This window comes from Pimephales promelas, chromosome 17 (genome assembly GCF_988280905.1).
Source record: "Pimephales promelas chromosome 17, fPimPro1.hap1.1, whole genome shotgun sequence".
NCBI lineage: Eukaryota > Metazoa > Chordata > Actinopteri > Cypriniformes > Leuciscidae > Pimephales > Pimephales promelas.
Window position 1 is genome coordinate 787,733 of NC_142785.1, and position 24,872 is coordinate 812,604.

The 24,872-nt window shown below is 37.3% G+C and overlaps 1 protein-coding gene across 1 annotated transcript; it reads right to left on the reverse strand.

Moving 5' to 3' along the window:
* Window positions 1-2,359: 2,359 nt before the first annotated feature.
* hs3st3l (heparan sulfate (glucosamine) 3-O-sulfotransferase 3-like) lies at window positions 2,360-17,422 on the reverse strand. Its single transcript, XM_039653669.2, has 2 exons — window positions 16,836-17,422; window positions 2,360-3,605 (listed from the first exon to the last, which is right to left on the reverse strand). Exons 1-2 carry the CDS (start codon window positions 17,183-17,185, stop codon window positions 2,987-2,989), a joined length of 969 nt encoding a protein of 322 aa, XP_039509603.2. The 5' UTR covers window positions 17,186-17,422; the 3' UTR covers window positions 2,360-2,986.
* Window positions 17,423-24,872: the final 7,450 nt, after the last annotated feature.

Consider the following 24,872-nt stretch of genomic DNA (forward strand, 5'->3'; position numbering starts at 1 on the left):
AAATACATATCGCTCCTCAAGGTCGGAAAGGAACCACACCAGAAGAGCATTAACGGTGAGTAAAACGTTAGTCTGGAGTTGAATTTATTATTATTTGTGTCCAACTCATTAGTTTAGCTACTGTTTGATGAAACTATCAAGTACAGTCCACCTACAGGCCTATGGTGAAGAGTGTGTGTGTGTGTGTGTGTGTGTGAGAGAGAGAGAGATTAGAGTGATTTCTGAAGGATCACAGGAATAAATTACACTTTCACATAGAAAAAAACAGCTGTTTTACATTGGAATAATATTTCACTATTTTACTATTTTTTTCGTTAAAATAAATTCAGCTTTGGTGAGCAGAAAGACTTTTTGAACAGTTCTTTATCTTTTGCTGTTCTGGAAATAAATTTGAGCTAGTAATAGCACAATGAAGGTGTTTTCTTGTCATGATACGAGTCATTTTATGTAAGATACCGTATATCAACAAAGAATCATAGACAAATGGTAAAGAAATATATTATTTTTGCATTAAAACGAATCCAATTTTTGTGATTAAACAGAACAAAAACAATTACACAGGAATTTAAAATCATTTATTTGTTGTCTATGGGCTGCATTTCAGACTAGTGCAAATTCATGCATGCAGAGGGAAAATTCAAAAGGACTGGCCTCATCTGCATATCGTCTACATTTGAACCAATCACAGCAGACGGTCGGAACCAATCGCAGCCATTGGATATGGAATGTGATTGAAGACCAGCCTTTACACAGGTGTGCTTCTATGTCTCTTTCTGTTAAGTGTAAATACAATGACAAATGATGTCTAATGCTACAGTTTATCTTAAATTCAGACTCTTTGATACCCGGACAGCAGCATAGTGTCGGCCCAGACACGGGCCACATCTGGTACATGTGGATTTAACGCGCACAGGGTTTCAAATTAAACTTTTCACTCACTGGCCAATTTTGCTTCTAGATTTTTTGACTAGTAAACTTCTACTAGTCAAAAGAAAAAGCGAAAAAATGAGAAATGAACCAGATTAAACGCTGTGATTTGTAATTTGAGAGCATTTCCCGCCAAAACCTCATTTTTACCCGAATTTGGCGGGAGTTAAATTCAAACCCTGAACGCGTACCAAATGTGGGCCGGATCCGGGCCGACACTATGTTCCTGTCGATCAAACATGATTGTTGGTGTTGTGTTGGTGTTGTTTGACTGGGCAACATAAAAAAACGACATCAAAATGGCAAGAGCTGAAAAGTGCTGCTTAAACCAATATTTAAGGTCATTGCTTTCAGTTCTCTCAAACTGAGCCAGTGTTTTGACCCGAAGTGCTCAGGCCTGCGTTTACTGTGTCTGGCAGACGCATGATTTGAACAGCCATCGACAAACCTAAGATATCGTGTTTCACTGCACTACTTCAGTTTAAACTGTTTCAGACGGCCCAGATTCGGGCCACATCTGGTACATGTGGATTCAACCTGTGCCGGATCCGGGCCGACACCATGTTGCTGTCTGGGTATGAAGCTGTTGTTTGACTGGGCAAGGTAAAGAAGGGGCTTTCGCACCGAGTATTTCTAGGAACGAGCCACCAGGGCGGTTCCCGGAGGACTGATGGTTCCCTTAAGCCTAGTTCAAACGAAGCGGAAATGACGCGAAACAGCACGCGCCAATAGGTTAGCGAGCGTTCATTGCCTGCTAATCCCCCGCGATTTGCACGCGATAACACCCTGACCTATCGGCGAGCTCAACGATTTGCAAATCCGGCTTAAATCGGGCTTAAAATCATGTAGGTGAACTAGGATTCAGGAATTTTCCTGGTTGCGTTCGAGCGCCAGTAGGAACTTGTTCTTGTGACTTTTATTTTGAACGCCTGAGCTCATAGCGCTCACATTCTCCTGTCATGAAGTAGCGTGTGAATGACACGCCAATTCGTATTTCCATTTTTGGCGTGCTATCAAGACGCATAATCGCCTTTCAGCGTGTTCATGAACGCCATTGACTTAACGTTATATAAATATATGACTTACCTCAACCCCGTCCCTAAACCTAACCGTCACTGGGGTTAATGGCATTTATGATTGGAGATTTGACGTCGTGTACAGACACGCGGAATGACGCGGACGTTAATGGCGTAGACATACACGCATACGCACGGATACACGCGGATGGCTCAAAATGCGTAGACACCACCTGACTCGAAATTGGCGTATATGTTTACGCAAAAGTCATGATGTCATGTTGCTCCTGTTCATTAGTTTACGATCTGTCTAACAGTCCTACAGTAACGGAAAACGGAAGTTCAAAGACAATATTCTAAAGATGATGGCGCCCACGTTTCTCTGGTGCATAAGGTCTATAGAAGGTAGACAGTAGTGAAAAGTCATCAGCGTATGGCGTGTGTTGATGTCGTGTTGCTGGGGAGAAACACATCATCATGATTCTCTCGGTCCCTCAAAGTTGCGTTGGGTTTTCTCCTCAGCGTAAAGGTCAAGCGGTTCATCTACCACCGTTTTACATGTTCGTAGAGTTAGTTTCGGGTGTAAATATATAGGCTATAATGTTTACACAGCTTTTAAAAAAAACGGTGTTTCGCGTGCATTCGGCCAATCAGCGAACACTAACGTCATGGATAGTTCCTATAGCGCTGGTTTAGACCGACTCTGAAGGCGGAGTAAATTAGTTCCTCCGAAAGGAGTTCCTAGAACTAAAATCGTTCCTAGTTCCTGCGGTGCGAACACGCCGAAATCGGGGAACTCCCGCCAATACTTCTAGGAACTATGAAAAGGTTCCTCGAGTGCGAAAGCAAAATGGCAAGAGCTGAAAAGTGCTGCTTAAACCAATATTTAAGGTCATTGCTTTCAGTTCTCTCAAACTGAGCCAGTGTTCTGACCCGAAATGCTCAGGCCTGCGTTTACTGTGTCTTGGACAGCGACGGAGCCATCGACAAACCTAAGATATCGTGTTTAACTGCACTTCTTGCTCAACATTGACCACAAAAGTTCATTGCCATCCGAAGTCCATCCCCACCATCTGGTAGAACTTCAGGTTGTGTGGCTGGTAGAATTCCCTCAGTTTCTGAATGACCTCTGGGTTGATTTTAGGATGCGTTCTGCCTTTGGTTTTGCCCAGACAGTGAGGTTTGCTACTGCCTTCTGGCTTTTTGAGGCAAGGGAAGCCCTTGGTCTTGTTGAAGTAGAAGTGTTTATCCGTGATGATCCTCTGCAGGCCGAGGAAGTCTTGCACGCGACCCAGCTCGCCCGCCGGGTCGCTGATCAGTCTCTCTCCGTGGACGAAGTGTATCTGCGCGAGCGGGAAGTATGCTAGCCATCGCTCCAGGTGCGTGGCGTACAGGCCGATGTACAGCGGGCTCCAGAGCGAGTCGATCTGCCCCGCCGATCGGTTCTTAAACGTCAGGCTCTCGAAGCTGGGAATGTCTGGGGTCTTTGAGATGATCTGGGTGTAGTCGGAGATTGCGCGGGTGATCGGGTCTCGCACCACCACGATTAGCTTGATGTCGCGCGACATGGCGTGGATGCGGCCCGGCGTCTCGGCGGTGACGAAGTATCTGGGCGTCTTCTCCATCACGATTTGCCCGTTGAGGGCTTTGGGCATCATGCTCCTGAAAGACAAGAGGAACAGCGGCGGTACTTGATTAAAAAGCTGCACGATTAATCGTGAAATTAAATATCGTGAAATCGCTTCAAACACCTGTAAAATACATAATAGTATCCCAATGATATTAAAATAACACTGGTATCAAATGTCTTTCTATATGATCTGATATGCTTTTTCTTCATAGAATTCACCAATAAATTTGCCAAAAATATGGATTCTTATCAAAGAAAATATAATATTTGTGGCACTGTATAGACCGTATTCAGAGCAGCGCCATGACAGGTATGAAAGTGAGGCTGTGAGGGATAGACTTACCGTGTTTCCAATGGCATCCGCTGTAAAAAGCTGAATAAAGCGGCTAGATTACTTACAATTTTCCACAGCTTACATTGTCGGGAGTTTTTTGTCAACTGACATTTCTTGGAAAGATATTTTTCCAGTGTTTCATGAGCAGAACAATCCAAAAACACATTAAATAACAGTACAGCCCATTGAAGAGATGCAAGTCTATCCCTCACAGCCTCGCTTTCATTCTCATTAAAAATCAAAGATGGCGCTGCCGTGAATAAGGCGTATACAATGGAAAATGCTATTTGATTTCTAATATGAACAGTGAAAATAAAGAACTTTATTGTCATAATTCATCTGTCAAAGTAGTCAAAACTGCAGTCAACAAGTCGAAACTTGTATGAAGAAATATATACGGAGGCGTATTGCATTCACTCGATAAAAAATGTACTCTGTTTTTCTGAATTAATAAGTTAATTTTTCATGAGAAAAAAATTTTGCTCTGTTTTTCTGAATTAACGAGTTAATTTTTCATGAGAAAAAAAATTTTGCTCTGTTTTTCTGAATTAATGAATTAATTTTTCATGAGAAAAAAGTTTTTGCTCTGTTTTTCTGAATTAACGAGTTCATTTTTCATGGAATTTTTTTTTTGCTCTGCTTTTCTGAATTAATGAGTTAATTCAGAAAAACAGCAAAAATAAATTTTCTCATGAAAAATGAACTCGTTAATTCAGAAAAACAGAGCAAATTTTTTTTTCTCATGAAAAATTAACTCATTAATTCAGAAAAACAGAGCAAAATTTTTTTCTTTTCATTTTTCGTACATTTTTTTTTCTTCAAGTGAATGCAATACGCCTCCGTAAATATACAGTATATAATATTATTATATATATTAAAAAATGTATAATAAAAATTTCCAAGAGGAAGTTCCCCAATCATGACATAACAGCGCCGTCTGTCTACCCGGACAACACGTTATAGCGAGCGTTTCACTGCTATATGCTTCATTTTTTTCCATCTGAATGTATCCAATATTAAACAAATTTAGCAAGTGTAATCTGATAGTCAGTGACGACGAGTCATCGAGTAAAGTCGACCCGCTGTTCTGTGCCCACCAGCATGAGTCGGGCGTTTACACAGATCTGTTCTGCTGGAGTATTGATCACACCTGAGCTAATGAGGAGACGCGCTCTTTCCTCCAGCAGAACCGGCTCTTATTGGCTGTAAATGAGTCAGGTGTTCCCAGTTCCCAGTGTGCATCAGTAATGCTGATTCTCCTGCAGATGTGCCGCCGGCATCAATCATGGGAGAGCGAATGCATGTGTGTGTTTCTCTGCGTTGGCAGACTTGTTTTAAGTGTCTTTAGTGTGCACCTGCACCCCTGCCTTTACAACACAATCTAATGTGTGTTTAACAGACCACACGTCCAAACACACACAGTGGAATAGGCTCTAATGATAAATAAATGCATTTAATATTGAACAACATTATTGATCTCCTGCACTGACAGCATTATACGTGAACGGAACTGAGCTGGACGATGACATCACGGTTTTCGCGATATATAAATGTATATAGTCAACGAAACCAACGTAACTAGTAGCGAACGTGACCGGTCATCTCAGGTGTTGCGAGCAAATCACTCCGCAGAAGTAGCAGTGCTTCGCCTTCTGAGAATATAGTTCCCAGTACGTATACAGTTTGAAGATGGCTGTGTCTCATGTGACCTTGTTATTTGTACATGCTGTGACTATAAAAATCACATCATGTAAATAGGAAAATGTTGGCATTATTTAACACTTATTGGGAGCTGTATGCTAGCTGGAGCCATTTACTTCCAGTCTTTGCGCTAAGCTAGGCTAGATAGAGTTACAGCACGCACGGAGATGAGAAGGGTGTGTGTGGACTGATCTAACGCTGGGGGATACGGTGAATAAGCTAAAGTCCCAAAAAGTCGGAGTGTTCCTTAAAACTGCAGTGATCCAAAGACAGTCTCAAAAACACGCTGGTGTTTCTGACGTCACAAACCACCTTGTAACCAATCAGATCAATGTGTGGTCATCTCTGAGTGAATGAGTGAGAGGAGGCGGAGCTCATTTGCATATTCAAAGAACCGCGCATACTAAATGAGGCGAGGGTGTCGAGTTACATTCAAGATATTTTATGGCATGAAGACTTTTTTTTCAATGACAAAACATTTAAATATGTTATTTTTGTGATCAAAGATGAGCTTTAAGGGATATAATAATTGACTACAGGAGGACTTTAAAACTAAATCCATAAAATGATGGAATTCTATATACAACCTTTTCTTCTAAGAGTGAATCAGACTTGCTGATCAAGGACAGCATTTAAATGTATGATGCTCGTATTCAGTTTATTTTCATTGTGTTTGGGTTTCGTTTTGCCTGTGTTCCGGATCATTTGTAGTTTCGATGATGGTGATTAAGTTGCACACCTGTTTCTTGTTTTGTTGTGTGTTTAAAGGGATAGTTCACTTTGAAATTAATGTTTGATATGTTTTATCTTACCTCAAGGGCATCCAAGATGTAGGTGTCTTTGTTTCCACAGTATTTTCAATTTTGACATTTTTCAGTCAAACCGTTGTTGTCTATCAGTCATACACTGGAGGCTAAGGGGGTCCACCAAAGAGCAGCACAGAGAAGTCCAAATTACACATGATTTATGACTCGTGTCGTAAATGTAAGTACACATTGATGGCCTAAGACACGAAATGAGCGGTTTGTGTGAGAAAACCAACAGTATTTATATCGTTTTTACCTCGTGTAATCACAGTGATCTGAATCAGTTGTTCAATGTCCAACTGAACCGAACTGAATCAGTTCAGTGTTACGCCGGAAGTGATCGCTCGCGTGTGACGTCACTCAATATTTACACGGAGATTTCGGAAGTTTTACCTTTTACTAAACATATTTAGATATAAATATGCCGTCAGATCATTTTGTCATGGCTATGATTACAAGAGGTAAAATTATATAAATACTGTTCGTTTTCTCACACAAACCGCTCGTTTCGTGTCTTAGGCCATCAATGTGTACTTACATGTACGAGTCATTAAATCATGTTTAATTTGGACTTCTCTGTGCTGCTCTTTGGTGGACCCCCTTAGCCTCCAGTATATGACTGATAGACAACAACGGTTTGACTGAAAAATGTCAAAATTGAAAATACTGTGGAAACAAAGACACCTACATCTTGGATGCCCTTGAGGTAAGATAAAACATATTAAAAATTAATTTTAAAGTGAACTATCCCTTTAAGCCCTCAGTTTCCTCTGTTCATTGTTCGGTGTCGTCTAGTTCGAACGAGGTTGTTCTGCAAAGCTTTCTCCTTGTGTTCATTGTTTAAAGATTAAACAGTGTTCTTGTTTGCTACTCTCTCGGCTTCTGCACCCGTGACAGTAGTAATGGGCAACAAAAGAGGAGCCACAGCGCACATGATTTAAGAGATAACAGAGACTCGCTGTCCGTCATGCGGTTCAGATGAAGTCCCACTGAGGACGAGCCATACGATGCCTCTGGTGTGTGTGTGTGTGTGTGTGCAGGAGACTGACTCACTTCATCTGAGAAAGCACTCAGCCTAAAGACGTCCCTCTGTCCTCGGCCTGTTCTGGGGCCAGCCAGTCTATTAGTCCCGCCATTAATTATTCACTCGCTTCAAGAGATGTTAGCGGTGATTATGCAGGGATTTCTATTCAACTTTAACGGGAAACAAGAGCAATGTGTTCAATAACACTCAATATGGCTATTGACAAAAAAATAATCATTAACAGAATAAAATGCTCTGGAATAAACCGTATTAAGTAGTTTGAGGGGAAATAAATCATGAAAACTGCAAAGTAAATATCTGAAAAACATTTCGTCCACAGGAATTATGTGTCAACAACATTTCTGAAAATTTGACATTTCATGTCAGTTCAGGACAGGTTCAACATTTGGTCACACAGTGTTATTTATCAATTGATCATTTATTATATTTTTACAAAATATGGTTATAGATGAATTGTTTAATGATCTCATGAAATGGCGTATGTATGAAACGCTAATTTGTATTTCCATTTTTGGCGTGCTATCAACACACATAATCACTTTTCAGTGTGTTTATGAATGCCGTTAACTTACCGTTACATTACTGTATATATAAATATATGAAGAGTTCAGATGCAAAAGCCTCTAAATGCCATTTGAAATTTATATTTAAGTTCAGTAATTTCACTTAAATAACAATTATCATTGCCATTTAAGTGAAATTACTGAACTTAAATATACAAGTTTGATAAAAATCATCATTAAAGAAGAAAATTTCAAATGGAATATATATATATATATATATATATGAATGACCAACCCCAACCCGTCCCTAAACCTACCCATCACTGGGGTTAATACTAGGGCTGTCAAACAATTATTTGTGATTAATCGCATCCAAAATAAAAGTTTGTTTTCACATAATATATGTGGGTGCACTGTGTATAATTATTTTGTATATATATAAATACACACACATGCATGTATATTTAAGAAAAAAAAATATTTATATATAAATATTTATATTTATATATAATATAAATTATATATACATCTATATGCAGTATATATTTCTTAAATATATACAGGCATGTATATATATATATATATATATATATATATAAAATAATTATACACAGTGCACCCACATATATTTTGTAAACACAAACTTTTATTTTGGATGTGATTAATCGTTTGACAGCCCTAGTTAATGGCATTTATGAGTCTTCCCCTACCATCCTAGGGAAAAAATATCGCTCCCCAGATGTAGTTCTACACTTTGCTTCGTTTCTCTCGGACATTTAACGGCGTGTACATACACGCATACACGCGGATAGCTGAAAATGCGTATAGATAACACGCCACTTGACTTGAAAGTGTTTACGTATGTTTACGCAAAAGTCATGATGTCATGTTGACATTTCTGAAAATAAATAGTGAAAACTCCAAATGTAAGGAGCAACACCAACATTCGTTTGAAACATTTCTTTTTTTAAGACCACGGAAAACAAAATGAATAGAAAAGGTTCTGTATCTGAACATGTTTTACTAGATTTGTACTTTTCTTTATTGTGGACACTAGTGTTTATATCGTTGCCCTTCACAGTGCAGACACTACATCTGCTCTAACTTAACCAGAGTTAAACAAAGACTGAGTTTAATTCAGATCGGCCTGTTTTTCAGTTTACATATATGTTTTCTTATGAGAATTAGTGTAAAACTCATAACGCCTGGTTCAGCAGAGCTAAGTCTTTGTGTGTAAAGCGTTCAGAGTGTGTAAAGATCAGTGTAAGTGATATGGATTGTGTGTGTGTGTGTGCTTGAAGCCAGCGCAGGTCTGCTCTAATTGAGCCAGAGACTCGCTGAATAAACCCAGCGCTGCCGTGTGTATTGATCGTGATGGGGATGGTAATGTGTGTGTGTGTGTGTGTGTGTGTCTCAGCTGGTGTGGGCGGCAGGTGGAGTGTATGGATGGGCTCATCAGCGGCTCGCTGCACACACACACACACAGATGTGAGGCAATTACCCGTCCTCTGTCCAGATACAGCGATGGATGTGATGAGTTTCTCATTCCAATGAAGCTGTTTAATGGGATGATAAAGCCTTCGTTTTTCATTTTTATAAACGCTGACTTACAAATAAACACCTCTCACACACCTGGGCACTTGAGGACATGCTAGTGTGTGTCTACAATTAATCGCATCCAAAATAAAAGTTTGTGTTTACATAATATATATGGGTGCACTGTGTATAATTATTATATATATAAATACACACACATGCATGTATATATTTAAGAAATATTTTCATTTATATACTGTATATAGATTTATATATATACTTTATATCATATGTAAATATAAATATTTTATATATAAATAATATTTTTTTTCTTAAATATACATGCATGTGTGTGTATATATATATATATATATATATATATATACAAAATAATTATACACAGTGCACCCACATATATTATGTAAACACAAACTTTTATTTTGGATGTGATTAATCGTTTGACAGCCCTAATTTATATATATATATATATACATATACACCACAAAAGTAAGAACCAGCAAATACTTGACATGGTATTTGACCAAGACTGAAAAATTGACAGAAATATTGAAATGCATGGAATTTTATGGACTGTCAATTTTTGTTTAAGTACTTCTCTGTTGACACTGCAATAATTTGCACAATAAAAAATAAAAACATATTGAATAGCTAAAATTTGGTCAATAAATTAAAAGTAAAATTTAATGAAGGCAATATTATATTTATATAATAAATCCTGTAATGCAATACGAAATGTGTGTATGTGTGTGTGTTTGGACCCAACCATCCATTTCTGTGCATATAGAGGCCATTAAAGAGCCAGTCAGTTGTAACTCCGTCCAGTTCCCGGACACATCCATCATCAGGGGCCGCAGACGGCAGATCCCCGACACACACTCCCCGAGGGCCCTAATGAGCCGCCCGCCGACCACAGCGTATGCTGATCTCATAAAGCTCTGTATACTGATGCCAACACACACACAGCCAGCATAAACACACACAAACAAACGTTTCTCACCGGGCTTCTATAATTCTGCCATCGGACGTCATTTTCACACAATATTATATAATAGTAACACTTCACAATAACGTTTATCAGGTAATGTATTAATTAACATGAGCAATACAGTATTTATTAATCTTTGTTCATGTTAGCTAATAATAATCCAGCTGTTCATGTTAGTTCACAGTGCAGTAACTAATGTTAACTAATACAATTTTTGATTTTTAAGTATTAGTTAATGTTGAAATGAATATGAACTAAGATCATGATTAGCTCATGTTCACTAATGAACTTATTGTGAAGTGTTATCTATATGAATGCATGTTATCTAGCATGAATCATGACGTTTTGTCTCTTTGAAAAGCACGTGTTTAAAAGTCTCGTATATTAATATCATCATCCTATCCAGCGGCACTATTTGATGAGTCTCTGCCCTGGCCAAGTAGATGCATATAATAATAATAATAACGATTGGGACGAGCCGCTATAAAGGCATGTCTCATTTCTGCGTTACAAAGACAGGAATGCACACAACGACTGCAAAGCAATTATGTTTGTGGCGTTTAAACATATGCATGTTAAAAAAGCAAATCCTCTCGCCAAAATCAAGGTCTGGCTTTGAATTTAAATGGCCATTTTAATGACGTCTCCATTGAATTGCAAATGAGTTATCATACTGTGATGATGACATCAGCAGCCCGAGTGACGCGGCGTTATTCCCAGAGTTCCTTGCAGAAGCGGAAACACACACCGGATGTCTCCAGGAAATCGACCTCGTGGTTTTAGCTCGTCTCGCCTGTCCCTCCACTAGTTCTGTATCAATATATTGATGTTTTTCAGACTTCAAAAACCGCAAATGTGTGTTTCAAAGCACGGAGAGGATCTGTAATACTTCTCATCGACAGACCTGGTTTGGATCTATCTTACTTACACCATTTACTGTGCATCCCGAAAACATGTCGTCATGTTACAGCCTTATTGCAAAGTGGATTCATTACCTTATACAGGTGAAACTCATATATAAAAATATATGAATATGGTGCAAAAGTTCGGTAATTCAACTTAAAAGGTGAAACTAATATATTATATAGTCTCATTACATGCAAAGTGAGATATTTCAAGCCTTTATTTGTTATATTGTTGATTATGGCTTACAGATATGAAAATCCCAAATTCGTGAAAAGGTGTTCATATCTGTAATCCATAATCATCAACATTATAACAAATAAAGGCTTGAAATATCTCACTTTGCATGTAATGAGTCTATATAATATATTAGATTCAGCTATTTAAGGTTAATTACTGAACTTTTGCACCATATTCTAATTTTTGAGTTTCCCACAGGTGACTGAAAACTTCTGTATGTTTTATTTTTTTTTAAGTCAGTCGAGTCTCCTTCATTTATGCAGCGCTTTAACAATATAGAGTTTCACAGCATCTTTACTGTGATAACAGGAGATTACAGTAACAAAGAGTGTGTTTGGGCTTTACAGCAGATCTAGAATAAATTTACTGTCCAGATAAAGTTAGTTTGGATTGATTCAGATCATTAGTGATTAACACGACACCGCTCTACAGAAAACCAAAGTTCTCTCGACGCAAACTTTAAAAACGCAAACCTGTGAACACTAATGGCGCGCACATGCGCATTATGAGTTATCCTCTATAGGGATGCATTTTTAGTTTATTATAAATTTGGAAGGATTTCAAACAAACTTCTTCCATGTTGTCATTGTGAGTTATTGTTTGTAGACTTTTCTGGAAAATAAATGAATTTTGTAATAAGCCTGTAACAACAAAATGTGAAAAACGTGCTGTGAATGTTCGCCGGATGCGCTGTATAAATACATTTGATATGTAAAAATACAGTGCTAAACTAGTTCTGATTTCTGAATCAATATATTGATGTTTTTTAGACCTCAAAAACAGCGAATGTGTGTTTCAAAGCATGCAGAGGATCTGTGATATTTCTCCATCTCGTTGGATCTAGCTCGTGCTCTATTGAGGGTGACTTACACCAATAGATTTCTTTAAAGCAAAGTGACAGTATTGGCATGTGAAAGCTGATCGCGGAGCCTCAGCAGAATAAAGCCCTCTGCTAATTGTAACTGAATCTCGAGACAACCGGTTTGATGCCAGCATGAAGCGAAGGTCGAGCGTAGAAACACTGTGAGGCCAAACTTCATCGCTCTCCTCAGCTTTGTTCCAGCGCTTATCTGTGCTTTTGAGTTCTGTAAGATCTGAACTGAGATTGTGAAACATGCCCTCCCCCCACGAACTACAGATTTAATTATCATGATTTTAACGGTAAAAGATTAAAATTGCTACTGTGAAAATTGACAGTTTTTGGAAGTGAAAAAGAACAAGTCATTGAATAATTTACATCATATTTGATCATATTTGATGTATTTTTGTTGAAATAACTGTTTTTCTTAGTTTTTTTTTCTAATCAGTTATTTACAATAGGGTTTTATGTTACATTTAATGTTGTTAAATTAATGTTTATTGCATTAGTGTGTGTTTGTGTGAATGACACTGTGCAGTTTATATATATTAATATTAACTTTCTCATGGAAAAGCTGCTTGTGATGAGCTGTGATTGATCATGTGACTCTCATCTCCACTGTGATTGGTGGTTGCCAGTGATTTACAATGCTACAAAACAGATATTAGTACTTCAATAGGTCGGTAAATTAACAGTATATCAGATTATGAAATTTTTTACTGTAAATTTAAGTCTGTAGAACCAAAAATTTTGGTACCGTATTTTTTACGGTAATTTTCTGGTAAAGTCAAACTCTTTTTTTTTCTCAGATTTTTTTTACAGTGTGGTTTTCTGTAAGATCTGAACTGAGATTGTGAAACCTGCCCCCCACGAACTACAGATTCATTTATATGGCGAATAACTGTAATAGATCTAACTTTACATTTAATGTAATTTTACAGTGAAAAACCATAAATTGACCATAAATTTAAAACCTAAACTTTGCTACCGTATTTTTTACGGTAAATTTCTGGCAAACTCAAACTCTTTTTTTTTTTACCGTAAATTTAACCAATTTTTTTTTACAATGTGGTGTTCTGTAAGATATCAGATCATGAAATACGTTTTTACTGTAAATTTAAGTCTGTAAAACCTAAAATTTTGGTACTGTATTTTTTACAGAAATTTTCTGGTGAACTCAAACTTGTTTACAGTTATTCATATGGTGAATAACTGTAATAGATCTAACTTTACATTTAATGTAACTTTACAGTAAAATACCATTTAAATGTACAGTTTTTGGAAGTAAAAATGAAGAAGTCACAGGTTCAAACTTGTTTTTTTATTACCGTAAATTTAACCAATTTTTTTACAATGTGGTGTTCTGTAAGATATCAGATCATGAAATACGTTTTACTGTAAATTTAAGTCTGTAAAACCTAAAATTTTGGTACCGTATTTTTTACGGAAATTTTCTGGTGAACTCAAACTCGTTTTTTTCTGTAAGATCTATTACAGTTATTCATATGGTGAATAACTGTAATAGATCTAACTTTACATTTAATGTAATTTTACAGTAAAATACCATTTAAATGTACAGTTTTTGGAAGTGAAAATGAAGAAGTCACAGGTTCAAACTCGTTTTTTTGTTGTTGTTTTTTTTTACGTAAATTTAACCAATTTTTTTTTAACAATGTGATGTTCTGTAAGATCTGAACTGAGATGGAAAACACGCTCTCCATACCCCCCCCCCCCCCACCTCCCAAAAAAAAAAAAAACAACAACAGATGCAATCTACGCATGATAACCAGATTAATTCCATCAGACCTGCACACGTCAGAGTCCGGGATCTGTGTTCGGCTGCGTATCCGTCGGCCCTCGACCGCGTGAAGTCCTGGCGCAGATCATTATGCGTGGTGGAAAATGTGACTCAGGTTAAAGATCAATTGAAGGGTCTCGCAATAATGTCAAGTGGCCCGTCACGCTGAGAGTCCATCTGGTCTCGGGAGGATGGCAGTCTGTCCGCTCGGGGGGTTCGTGTGCCAATACTCGAACACAAAGGAATATCAACACGCTTACAGGCATGATTCCCCGAGAAGCCTTCATTTCAAAAGGCTGATTAATCTGGACACTAAGAGAGCCAATTGAGAATTGACAAAACAATCAATCAGCTGTTTAAAGCCAAGTAATTGAGTTTTGTCAACTCTCTGAGTGGCGTGACAAACCATAAAATTGAACGGTGAGACTTTATTGAGGATAAATGTCTAGTTGATCAAACTGTCTCTCTATTTCTAGACAAACAAATGAATGAATAATTGACATGCGAGAACAAGGCCTCTGCAGACTAAAGCCCCAATCTGCCAGATTCCTCAATCCCTCCGAGAAGACTCAGACATATTTCAAACATAGCTCAAACTATCAAGTGTTCTCCATATAAAGCAACATCTGGCGACGGCTCCGGAGACGATTAACACCAGCCCCACTTCAGAGGATTGCAGTGGCCAGATGGCATTATTCCTCTCACTCCAACCTTTATGAATATTGTGTTATATTGATACCACGCCTCATCAAATAATGCACTTATGCTCATCAAAAACAGTGATGACATTCACACTTCAGGACAGAATCTGATCCGTTCGACGCTTTACAGTGTCTATATACATAGGAATGCTCTGCAACACAGGATATTTATTATCTGAACAGAAACGCATGCAAAGTTGCATCATTGCTCTATAAACTAATCTGTGACTGTACTGACGTCATTCGTTAGGTTTACTGTTGCAATTGCAATATTACGATTTGCAGTCTCGTATGTTATTTTTTAATGAAATATTTTACGTTTTTTTATCATTGTAATGGTATGAAACTTGGTAAAGGTTTTTGCACTCACAAAAAAAATCATGGCCATGATCTGAACAGGGTAAATGGTCCTGAATCAACAGTCACACACGTGTGTTTCTCGCGGTCGTAAATGAATGAGAGTTTCCTCTAGTGGAAGCGTGTGGAACTGCAGCCGAACACACACACTGAACACTCATTTACTGAGAGATCAGCTCACTTGTGGAACACACACTCGTTTAGATTTATGGCTTTTGGATTTTCTCACAGTTTTAGAGTAAATAGGTGTTTTGGAAAACATATAAAAAAAATTACGTTTTTGTGCATTTTTCTTAACAATAAATGTAAGATTTTAGAACTTTTTTAAGGTCAGTTTTTTTAAAACATTTTTTACTTCAGCAATAATCTACCAAGCGTCTTCTTTAAAAGAGATCAAATTTCAGTCTGTGATCCAAAGCATTCGAGATTTATGACCGTTTAAATTGGAAGTTTCATTTTTTTTTAGGCCTGTGCTCAAAAAGTAAAAAAAAAAATGCATTATAAATATAATGTAGTACCATAAAATCCCCTAAAAATACCAAAAAAAAAAAACAAATATATATTATTTAACTAAAACAAAGTACAATCATTTCATTGATTTTTTTTTTATTGTCATTTTTGACTGACACACGAATGGGGAATAAACTCCCAGCATGCAATGCATGTATAAATAATGCAGTTGAATTATTCTGGATTATATGCTGCTTTATTTTGCTCTTGCAATTGTTGTCCTGGTAAAGGTTCTTTAATCCCATCAATGATTGACTTTAAGAGCGTTTGACATGTAATCTTTCCATTGCTTAAAGTGGAAAACGGTTCTTTATATTATTAAGGAAGAAAAAAGTGGTTCTTTTAAGATGTAATCACGGAAAGGTTCTCTGGGGAAACCAAAATTGTTCTTTTATGGAATCTCTGTGAAAACTGTTTTGTAACCTTTATTTTTAAGAATGTAAACTGTAAATGATGAAGAATTTTTGGGTTCACTGTCACTTTAAGAGTCGCCAAACTTTTCTTATTTTTTCAGTACTTTGCAGAAATCCGAATTACATGCTTTATATTATTACAGCTTTACTCATTGGGCTTCCACCAAAATGTATTCAGACTCCTTCAACATTTCTCACATTATCAGTTTATTGGCTCTAGTTTATAAATATGAGCAGAACTCAGTTCTCAGATCAGTGTTTGATATGTGACTGGTTTTGTCCGTCCTTCTGTTGGACTCTCACACATGAATTATGTTGAATATCTGTCAGCTGGTAAATTTAACTACACGATTAGATAATACCAGTTGGCTCAACCAAGCTAATAATTTTGGGGTAGCCTATAATATGTCACAGTTTACTTTATTTTGCTCTCCTCACTCACATAGCCTAAATAGTGTCCTGCACAATATATATATATAAAATCTATCTGGTGTCTGAATAATAATGTTTGATTTGACTGTATAGTATCAAGGTCGCATGTCTTCATTACCTGTACCAGGTGAGTCCGCGCGCGTAGTGCCGGTCAAAGAAGTGCGGTTCCGATCCAAGCGCGCGCACGTCCGGATGGAGCCTCAGGAACTCCAGGAGCGCGCGCGTTCCTCCCTTCTTTACGCCGATAATGAGCGCGTGCGGGAGTCTCCGGGTCGAGCTGAGCTCTTCTCCCACACTCAACGCGGTCTTATTATCATTATCATCATCCCATCCCATCGGCGAACTCTCGCAACAGCATCCCAGCAGAAGATACAGGACCGCGACGCACGCGACGCTCAAGGAGAACATGACGGCTAGTTTCTGCAAGAGTCTCCGCAGGTCCAGGGGCGCGCTGCTGAAAGTTGCCATCCCTCTCTGTGCACGGCCATTCTCCTTAGGACTTTATTCGCGTGACTTTGACGGCATGAATCTGACGAATGACAGCAACGCGCGCGTCCGGTAGTGAAGACATAATCATCATCATCATTGTCATCGCGCATTCCGTCAGTAAATGTGCAGTGAAGAGTTGCATTGAGTCACTGACACACTCGTATTATTTCCATGCTTGCTGATGGGATAGTACTGTCCTTGCGGAGCGCGTTGACGCGACTGTCCTGAAGCCGCTCGCGTTCATTCATGAAAGTGCGCGCGGAGCTGCAGCTGAGTGTGATTGGATTGTGTCGGATGGAGGCGGGGTTAAAAATTAAAATAATCCCATGATCTACTGTGTATATTACATTCTTCTTTCAGACGAATAGAATCAGAGTTATTTAAAAAAATGTCCTGGCTCTTCCAAGATTTATAACGGTAGTGAATCGCCATAAAAGTGCATCTGTCCATTATACAAGTGCATGAGCTTTGAGTAATTCAGGGAATTATTTTCATTATTGGGTGATCTAACCCTTTAATTCTGCTCTACTGAGACATCAGGTGAGCTGGAGCTGTTGGCATTGAGTGAAAATAAATTCATGCATTGTTTTTTCATCATTTGGCCACTGTGATGTGCATTAAAATTGACTCTCTTTGTATTAATAATAATAATTAAAGGGATAGTTCACCTAAAAATCTAAATGACCCCATTTACTCACCGTCGAGTCATCCTAGGTGTTTACGACTTTCTTCTTTTAACCTAACACAATCTGAGTTAACATTGACAAAAATGTCCTGGCTCTTCCCTGCTTTATAATGGGAGTGGATGGCTGTTTCTGTTCTGAAGTCCATCATAAAAGTGCATCTGTCCATCATAAAAGTGCATCTATCCATCATAAAAGTGCATTTATCCATCATAAAAGTGCATCTATCATCATAAAAGTGCATCTATCCATCATAAAAGTGCATCTGTCCATCATAAAAGTGCATCTGTCCATCATAAAAGTGCATCTGTCTATCATAAAAGTGCATCTATCCATCATAATAGTGCATCTGTCCATCATAAAAGTGCATCTGTCCATCATGAAAGTGCATCTATCCATCATAAAAGTGCATCTGTCCATCATAAAAGTGCATCTGTCCATCATAAAAGTGCATCTGTCCATCATAAAAGTGCATCTATCCATCATAAAAGTGCATCTGTCCATCATAAAAGTGCATCTATCGTCATGAAAGTGCATCTGTCCATCATAAAAGTGCATCTGTCCATCATAAAAGTGCATCTGTCCATCATAAAAGTGCATCTTTCCATCATAAAAGTGCATCTATCCATCATAAAAGTGCATCTATCATCATAAAAGTGCATCTGTCCATCAGAAAAGTGCATCTATCCATCATAAAAGTGCATCTATCCATCATAAAAGTGCATCTATCATCATAAAAGTGCATCTATCATCATAAAAGTGCATCCATCATCGTAAAAGTGCATCTATCCATCATAAAAGTGCATCTGTCCATCATAAAAGTGCATCTGTCCATCATAAAAGTGCATCTATCCATCATAAAAGTGCATCTGTCCATCATAAAAGTGCATCTGTCCATCATAAAAGTGCATCTGTCCATCATAAAAGTGCATCTTTCCATCATAAAAGTGCATCTATCCATCATAAAAGTGCATCTATCCATCATAAAAGTGCATCTATCCATCATAAAAGTGCATCTGTCCATCATAAAAGTGCATCTATCCATCATAAAAGTGCATCTATCCATCATAAAAGTGCATCTATCCATCATAAAAGTGCATCTATCCATCATAAAAGTGCATCTGTCCATCATAAAAGTGCATCTATCCATCATAAAAGTGCATCTATCCATCATAAAAGTGCATCTATCATCATAAAAGTGCATCCATCATCGTAAAAGTGCATCTATCCATCATAAAAGTGCATCTGTCCATCATAAAAGTGCATCTGTCCATCATAAAAGTGCATCTATCCATCATAAAAGTGCATCTGTCCATCATAAAAGTGCATCTGTCCATCATAAAAGTGCATCTGTCCATCATAAAAGTGCATCTATCCATCATAAAAGTGCATCTGTCCATCATAAAAGTACATCTGTTCATCATAAAAGTGCATCTGTCCATCATAAAAGTGCATCTGTCCATCATAAAAGTGCATCTATCCATCATAAAAGTGCATCTGTCCATCATAAAAGTGCATCTGTCCATCATAAAAGTGCATCTGTCCATCATAATAGTAATCAATACGGATCCAGTGCTTAAGAAATGCCTTCTGAAGAGAAGAAAAATATCCACATTTACAACTTTATAAACTATAATCACTGGCTTCCGGTAACGTAGTAGTAGGTTTGTTCCCTTGTTTAAAAAAGTTTTTTTTTTTTTAAATGTAACTAAATGGAAACAAATCTCATTCACGTCATCGCATATTTAATAATTATAGGATATGCTAATAAATAAGGTGTTTGTTAATGTTCCTCAGTTCTCTGAGAGCCGCGTGTAAAGCTCAGCTGACGCTTCAGGAGACGAGCGCTGTTACACTTTATTGTGTTTTTTTGCTCAGATGATGAAAGGAAATCATAAGGAGTTGGAGCAACATATTAATGTTTGGATTATGAAATGTCACTGAAGAACAGAGTGTGTTGTCCGGCTTCTGCGCGACTCCTTGAGCTGGAAGATAACGAGTGTGTTCTTGATCTCATAATTGGTTTGTGGAGTTCTCAGATCAGCAGGAAAGCTGACGATCACATTGAGGCTAGTGTTACACACTCACACACAACCCTACGGTCACACACACACAACCCTTGTGAATCCAGGGGTTAGGAGTGCTGACATAACTGCTTTTATAACCTGTAAAAGGTAATGCGATCTCATAAACACAGAGAGTGTGTGCAGTTCTGATATTTATTGCGTTATCCGTAATGATCTTTTGCATCATGCGCTTCAGGCGAACGCATTACACGGCCGTTCTGTGCAGATCTGTCTGCTTTATGCTGTGATTTATTTCTCCCATCTTCAGTGCAGATGTGACCAGGGTCAAAAGGTCAAACGTGCACTCTTCATAGCAGCACCGGAGTTCGTCATGCAACAAATTCTGTTGCCTTTTTCCTCAAATCTATACTAATACAATACAGCATAATGATAATGTCACATTTGTTTAGATGGTTTTCCACATCATTCTTTCTTCCATCATTCTTTTATTTGTAATTCATTTAAAGAAATATTAATATTATTATGATATTCTATATTTAATTTCTCTCTCACACACACACACACGTTTGTGTAAACTTAAAGAGCTAAAAAATAAAAACTATAAAAAAATTAGATTTAAATAATAGTAAGATTTCATGATTTCCAACATTAATAAAATTGATTATATATATATATATTTGATTATATCTTTATATTATTATGTTTATATGTATATTATTTTAATTATTTAATCTTAAAATATATGAATATATATATATATATGTATATTATTTTAATTATTTAATCTTAAAAGATATGAATATATAAATAATATTCTACATCTATATTTCATTTCTGTGTGTGTGTGTGTGTGTGTGTGTGTGTGTGTGTGTGTGTGTGAAATTAAATAGCTAAAAAATATTACAATCATATCTAAACAATAAGTTGCATGATAAAAACAAATTTTTATATGCAGCAGTATTAATAAACAGTGATTTTATATATATATATATATATATATATATGAAGAGTTCAGATGCAAAAGCCTCTAAATGCCATTTGAAATTTCCTTCTTTAATGATGATTTTTATCAAGCTTGTATATTTAAGTTCGGTAATTTCACTTAAATGGCAATGATAATTACCTATTAATTGTTATTTAAGTGAAATCACTGAACTTAAATATACAAGTTTGATAAAAAATCATCATTAAAGAAGAACATTTCAAATGGCATTTAGAGGCTTTTGCATCTGAACTCTTCATATATATATTTGATTTATATATAAATTATTTTATTAGTTTTCTATGTGTCCAGCAACAGATTGCTGGATGATGAAGTGTCCGTCTATGAAGCTGACCCCGGGTCAGGGCCAGTGCGCAGCAACACTGATTTATATCCGTCAGGGTGGAAAACACTGTTTTCATGAAAGTATAATGAGGCGAGAGCTTTATTAAGAGTCGTACCTGCATTCTTCAAGTCTTCAAATGACAAATAATGTGTGTGTTCGCTGGCTTTCGCTTCTGCCGTGTGTAGACCAAAACACGGTCTGACGATGTCATCGTGATGATTGAAGCTGAGATTAGTGTAATGTAATAAAAATATGTATTCCGTATAAAACTTTCATCTGTTTGGATTACACGTGAACTAATGAACTTAAAGTGAGGCATATTTGTGAGTCATGCATGAATGAAACACTGTTGCTCGTAATAAACACGGCGTTTCAAAACTTTTGAGGGAAGATGGCGGCAGTGAAGACCAGTGTTGCATGAATTAACCAGTGCGTTGGCATCTCTAACTGGGAAACATGCAATATAGAGAAGAAGAAGCCTGTGTGTGTGTGTGTGTAATGACGAGCTTGTGCTTCCATATTAATATTTCAGATGTCAAGCTCTCATGTCATACATTACTGAAGACATTGTCCTCGCACTGCCGCAAGACAAGACCTTTAAGGGATAATCTGCTTAAAAATTAAATCTCTGTCTTCATTGTCGAACTAAAACACGTCGTTCCGAGCGAGCATGAGTTCGGGTTAGGAAATGTGGTTGTATTCTGTTCAGAGTCGAGGCGGATTTATTTCTGTAGCGCTTTATTGTGTCAACGCTTCACGGGGGAATCTATGAAGCTCGAAGCGGAAAAATAAATAATCTCAAAACATGTTAGCGGATGAAAAGCAACATACATTTTTTAGGCTCACTTGAAAAGAAAATTGAACAATAAAAGCAAAATGATAACAAAAACATAAATGCTATAAGTCCGAAGGCCGTATTGATTCTCAATAATCGCTGTGGAAGACTTTAATATTGCAGAAACGTCACGTCTCCGAGCCCAGCCCCGTCTGTACGGTTCTTCTGCCGACTGGTGTGTGTTCAATAGCAGAGCGGATCATGATGAGTCGGATTCCCAACCCATCAAACATACAGCTAACACACACACACACACACTAGGCTTTTCGAAGGGTTCGTTCACCCAAAACTGTAAACTCTGTCACTAATGTCACTAATGACTCTCCCTCGTGTTGTTCAACCCCGTCAGACTTTCGTTCATCTTCAGAACACTAATGAAGATATTTGTGATTAAATCTGAGCGCTGGATCACTCCTCCATAGGCTTCTGTTGTAATTGAAACTTGCCGGACCAGAAAAGTTATTAAAGACATCGTTAAAATAGTGTGACGACAGCGGCTCAACCTGAAGATTATCAAGACCAGAATACTTTCTGTGCGCAACAAACTACAAAAATAACGACTTAATTAACTATTCAAGGAGTAGTTCACTTTAAAAGAAACTTTTGCTGATAATTGACTCGCCCCCGTGTCATCCAAGATGTCCACGTCTTTCTTTCTTCAGTCGAAAAGAAATTAAGGTTTTTGATGAAAACATTCCAGGATTTTCTCCATATAATGGACTTCAATGGGGTCCAAACGGTTCAAGGTCCAAATGAGAGTTTCAGTGCAAACTACAAACTGTTCAAAGGGCTTTAAACGACTCCAGACGATGAATAAGGGTCTTATCAAGTGAAACGATCGCTCATTTAATAAATAAATAACAAAGTTTAAGTTTTATAAGCTCAAATGCTCGCCTTGCTCTGTTCTGTGATGCCCGTTCGTGACTCTCGTTTATCAAAATGAACAAATCTTTTTTCGTGTCATTTGGTTCATTCAACGCACGAAATGAACGAGTTGACTCACGAAAAGGTTCGTTCATTTTGATGAACGAGTTCGACCAGGAGAGTCACGAACACACACACACACATGACCAGCGTCAGCCAATGGTAAGCCTGCGTGTGACGTACAATAGCGCTGCGCTGTTACACTATGCAAACTCACTCGAGGCCCACAGTTGAATAATTTCGTTATTTTTGTTTGTAGAGTTTCAACCTTTCACGTTGACTTCAGACACACCTCCCCGGATAAACGGACGCATCATGGAGAACTATTGCTGATTTGACGTCTTAGCATTGCCATCTCTTATGTCAAGAACAATCTGCAATGTACATTATACATTGCAAAAATAAACAATGCAAGCCATGCATTATACATATGCTTACACAAATAACTTTTTTAGTTTCCTACTTGAAATATGAGAGCGTTTTCACTTGAAGCTTAATGACTCACTTAAACTCCAAAAATTATTTCAGTAATACAACTTAAAAGCTGAAACTAATATTATATAGACTCATTACAAAGGTTTTCATATCTGTAATCCATAATCATCACAATTATAACAAATAAAGGCTTGAAATATCTCACTTTGCATATAATAGTTTCATCTTTTAAGTTGAATAAATGAACTTTTGCATGATATTCACATTTTTCGGGTTGCACCTGTATGCGTTACACAGGATATTCTTCAAAAAATGACTTCTGTTCCACAAAAAATAGTGTTTGTAAATATAAAATGTCATTTTGTTGTGATTTATCTGTTTAGAACATACCAGGTTGTGAATGCCTTTGCTGTGAGTGTGTGAGGCGGATTATAGCAGATTGTGTGTGTGTGTGTGTGCAGTTTGAGTCTCTGAATGCTTCTTCTTTCTGCTGATACTGAGCAATATCTTCTGTTTGGCATGGATTCGCTTTCTGAATTGAAGTATATAGACAAAGAATGACACATGATGCATTTATTGCATGTATTTCCCCTTGCTAAGCACTGGTTGAACTGGTCTTGAGGACAGACTGTGGTTTAACGGTTTAACCCAGTTAATCAGTCCCAGTGCTTGTGTTTCGCACCTGTACTGGAGTTAATCACTCCCTCATCCCATCAAGCTCAAAACCCTCTTAAGAAGAAAGCAGGATTAGCAGACGCGCTGAAGACGCTTTAGTTCCAGCAGATTTAACACCTATCCTGACATGCTGAAGACAACACACTCGATGCATGCTCACCTTTCATTGAAAACACCGGACCACTTTAATCTGTCACTGATCGTTCTAGTTTTAATAATAGAAGTTTATATCTCAGAATTCAGACTTTATAACTGCAATTTGAGTTTATATATGAAAAAAGTCAGAAATGTGTATATAAACTTTTTAAAAAATGTTATAATTTTGAAATAAAAAGTCACAATTATTGCGATTTTATACTGTGGTGGAAACAAGCTTCCATTCCAGAGTCATATGAGCACTTGAAATAGTCAAACAAACAATAATGTTGCATAAAAATGAGTTATTTTATGGATAAAAAAAATCTATGTGATGTTGAAAATGTAATTTAAACTAAATAATTGTGTGTTTTATTTCTAAACAGATTTTGTGTTAAATTAAAATTAAAAATAATATATCTGCAACTTTATATTTGACTTATTGTGTTGTGAAAGTAAATTATTATCTGCTAACTATTGACTTTGCATTGGGGGGTTTTTTCTACACACTATTAATGTTCGATGTACACTGTAAAAATGAATGCGCTTTATTTAATCAAAGAAAATTGTGGCAACAGATTCCAAGCAATATTATTAATTCAATTTTAACAAATTAGAATTGAG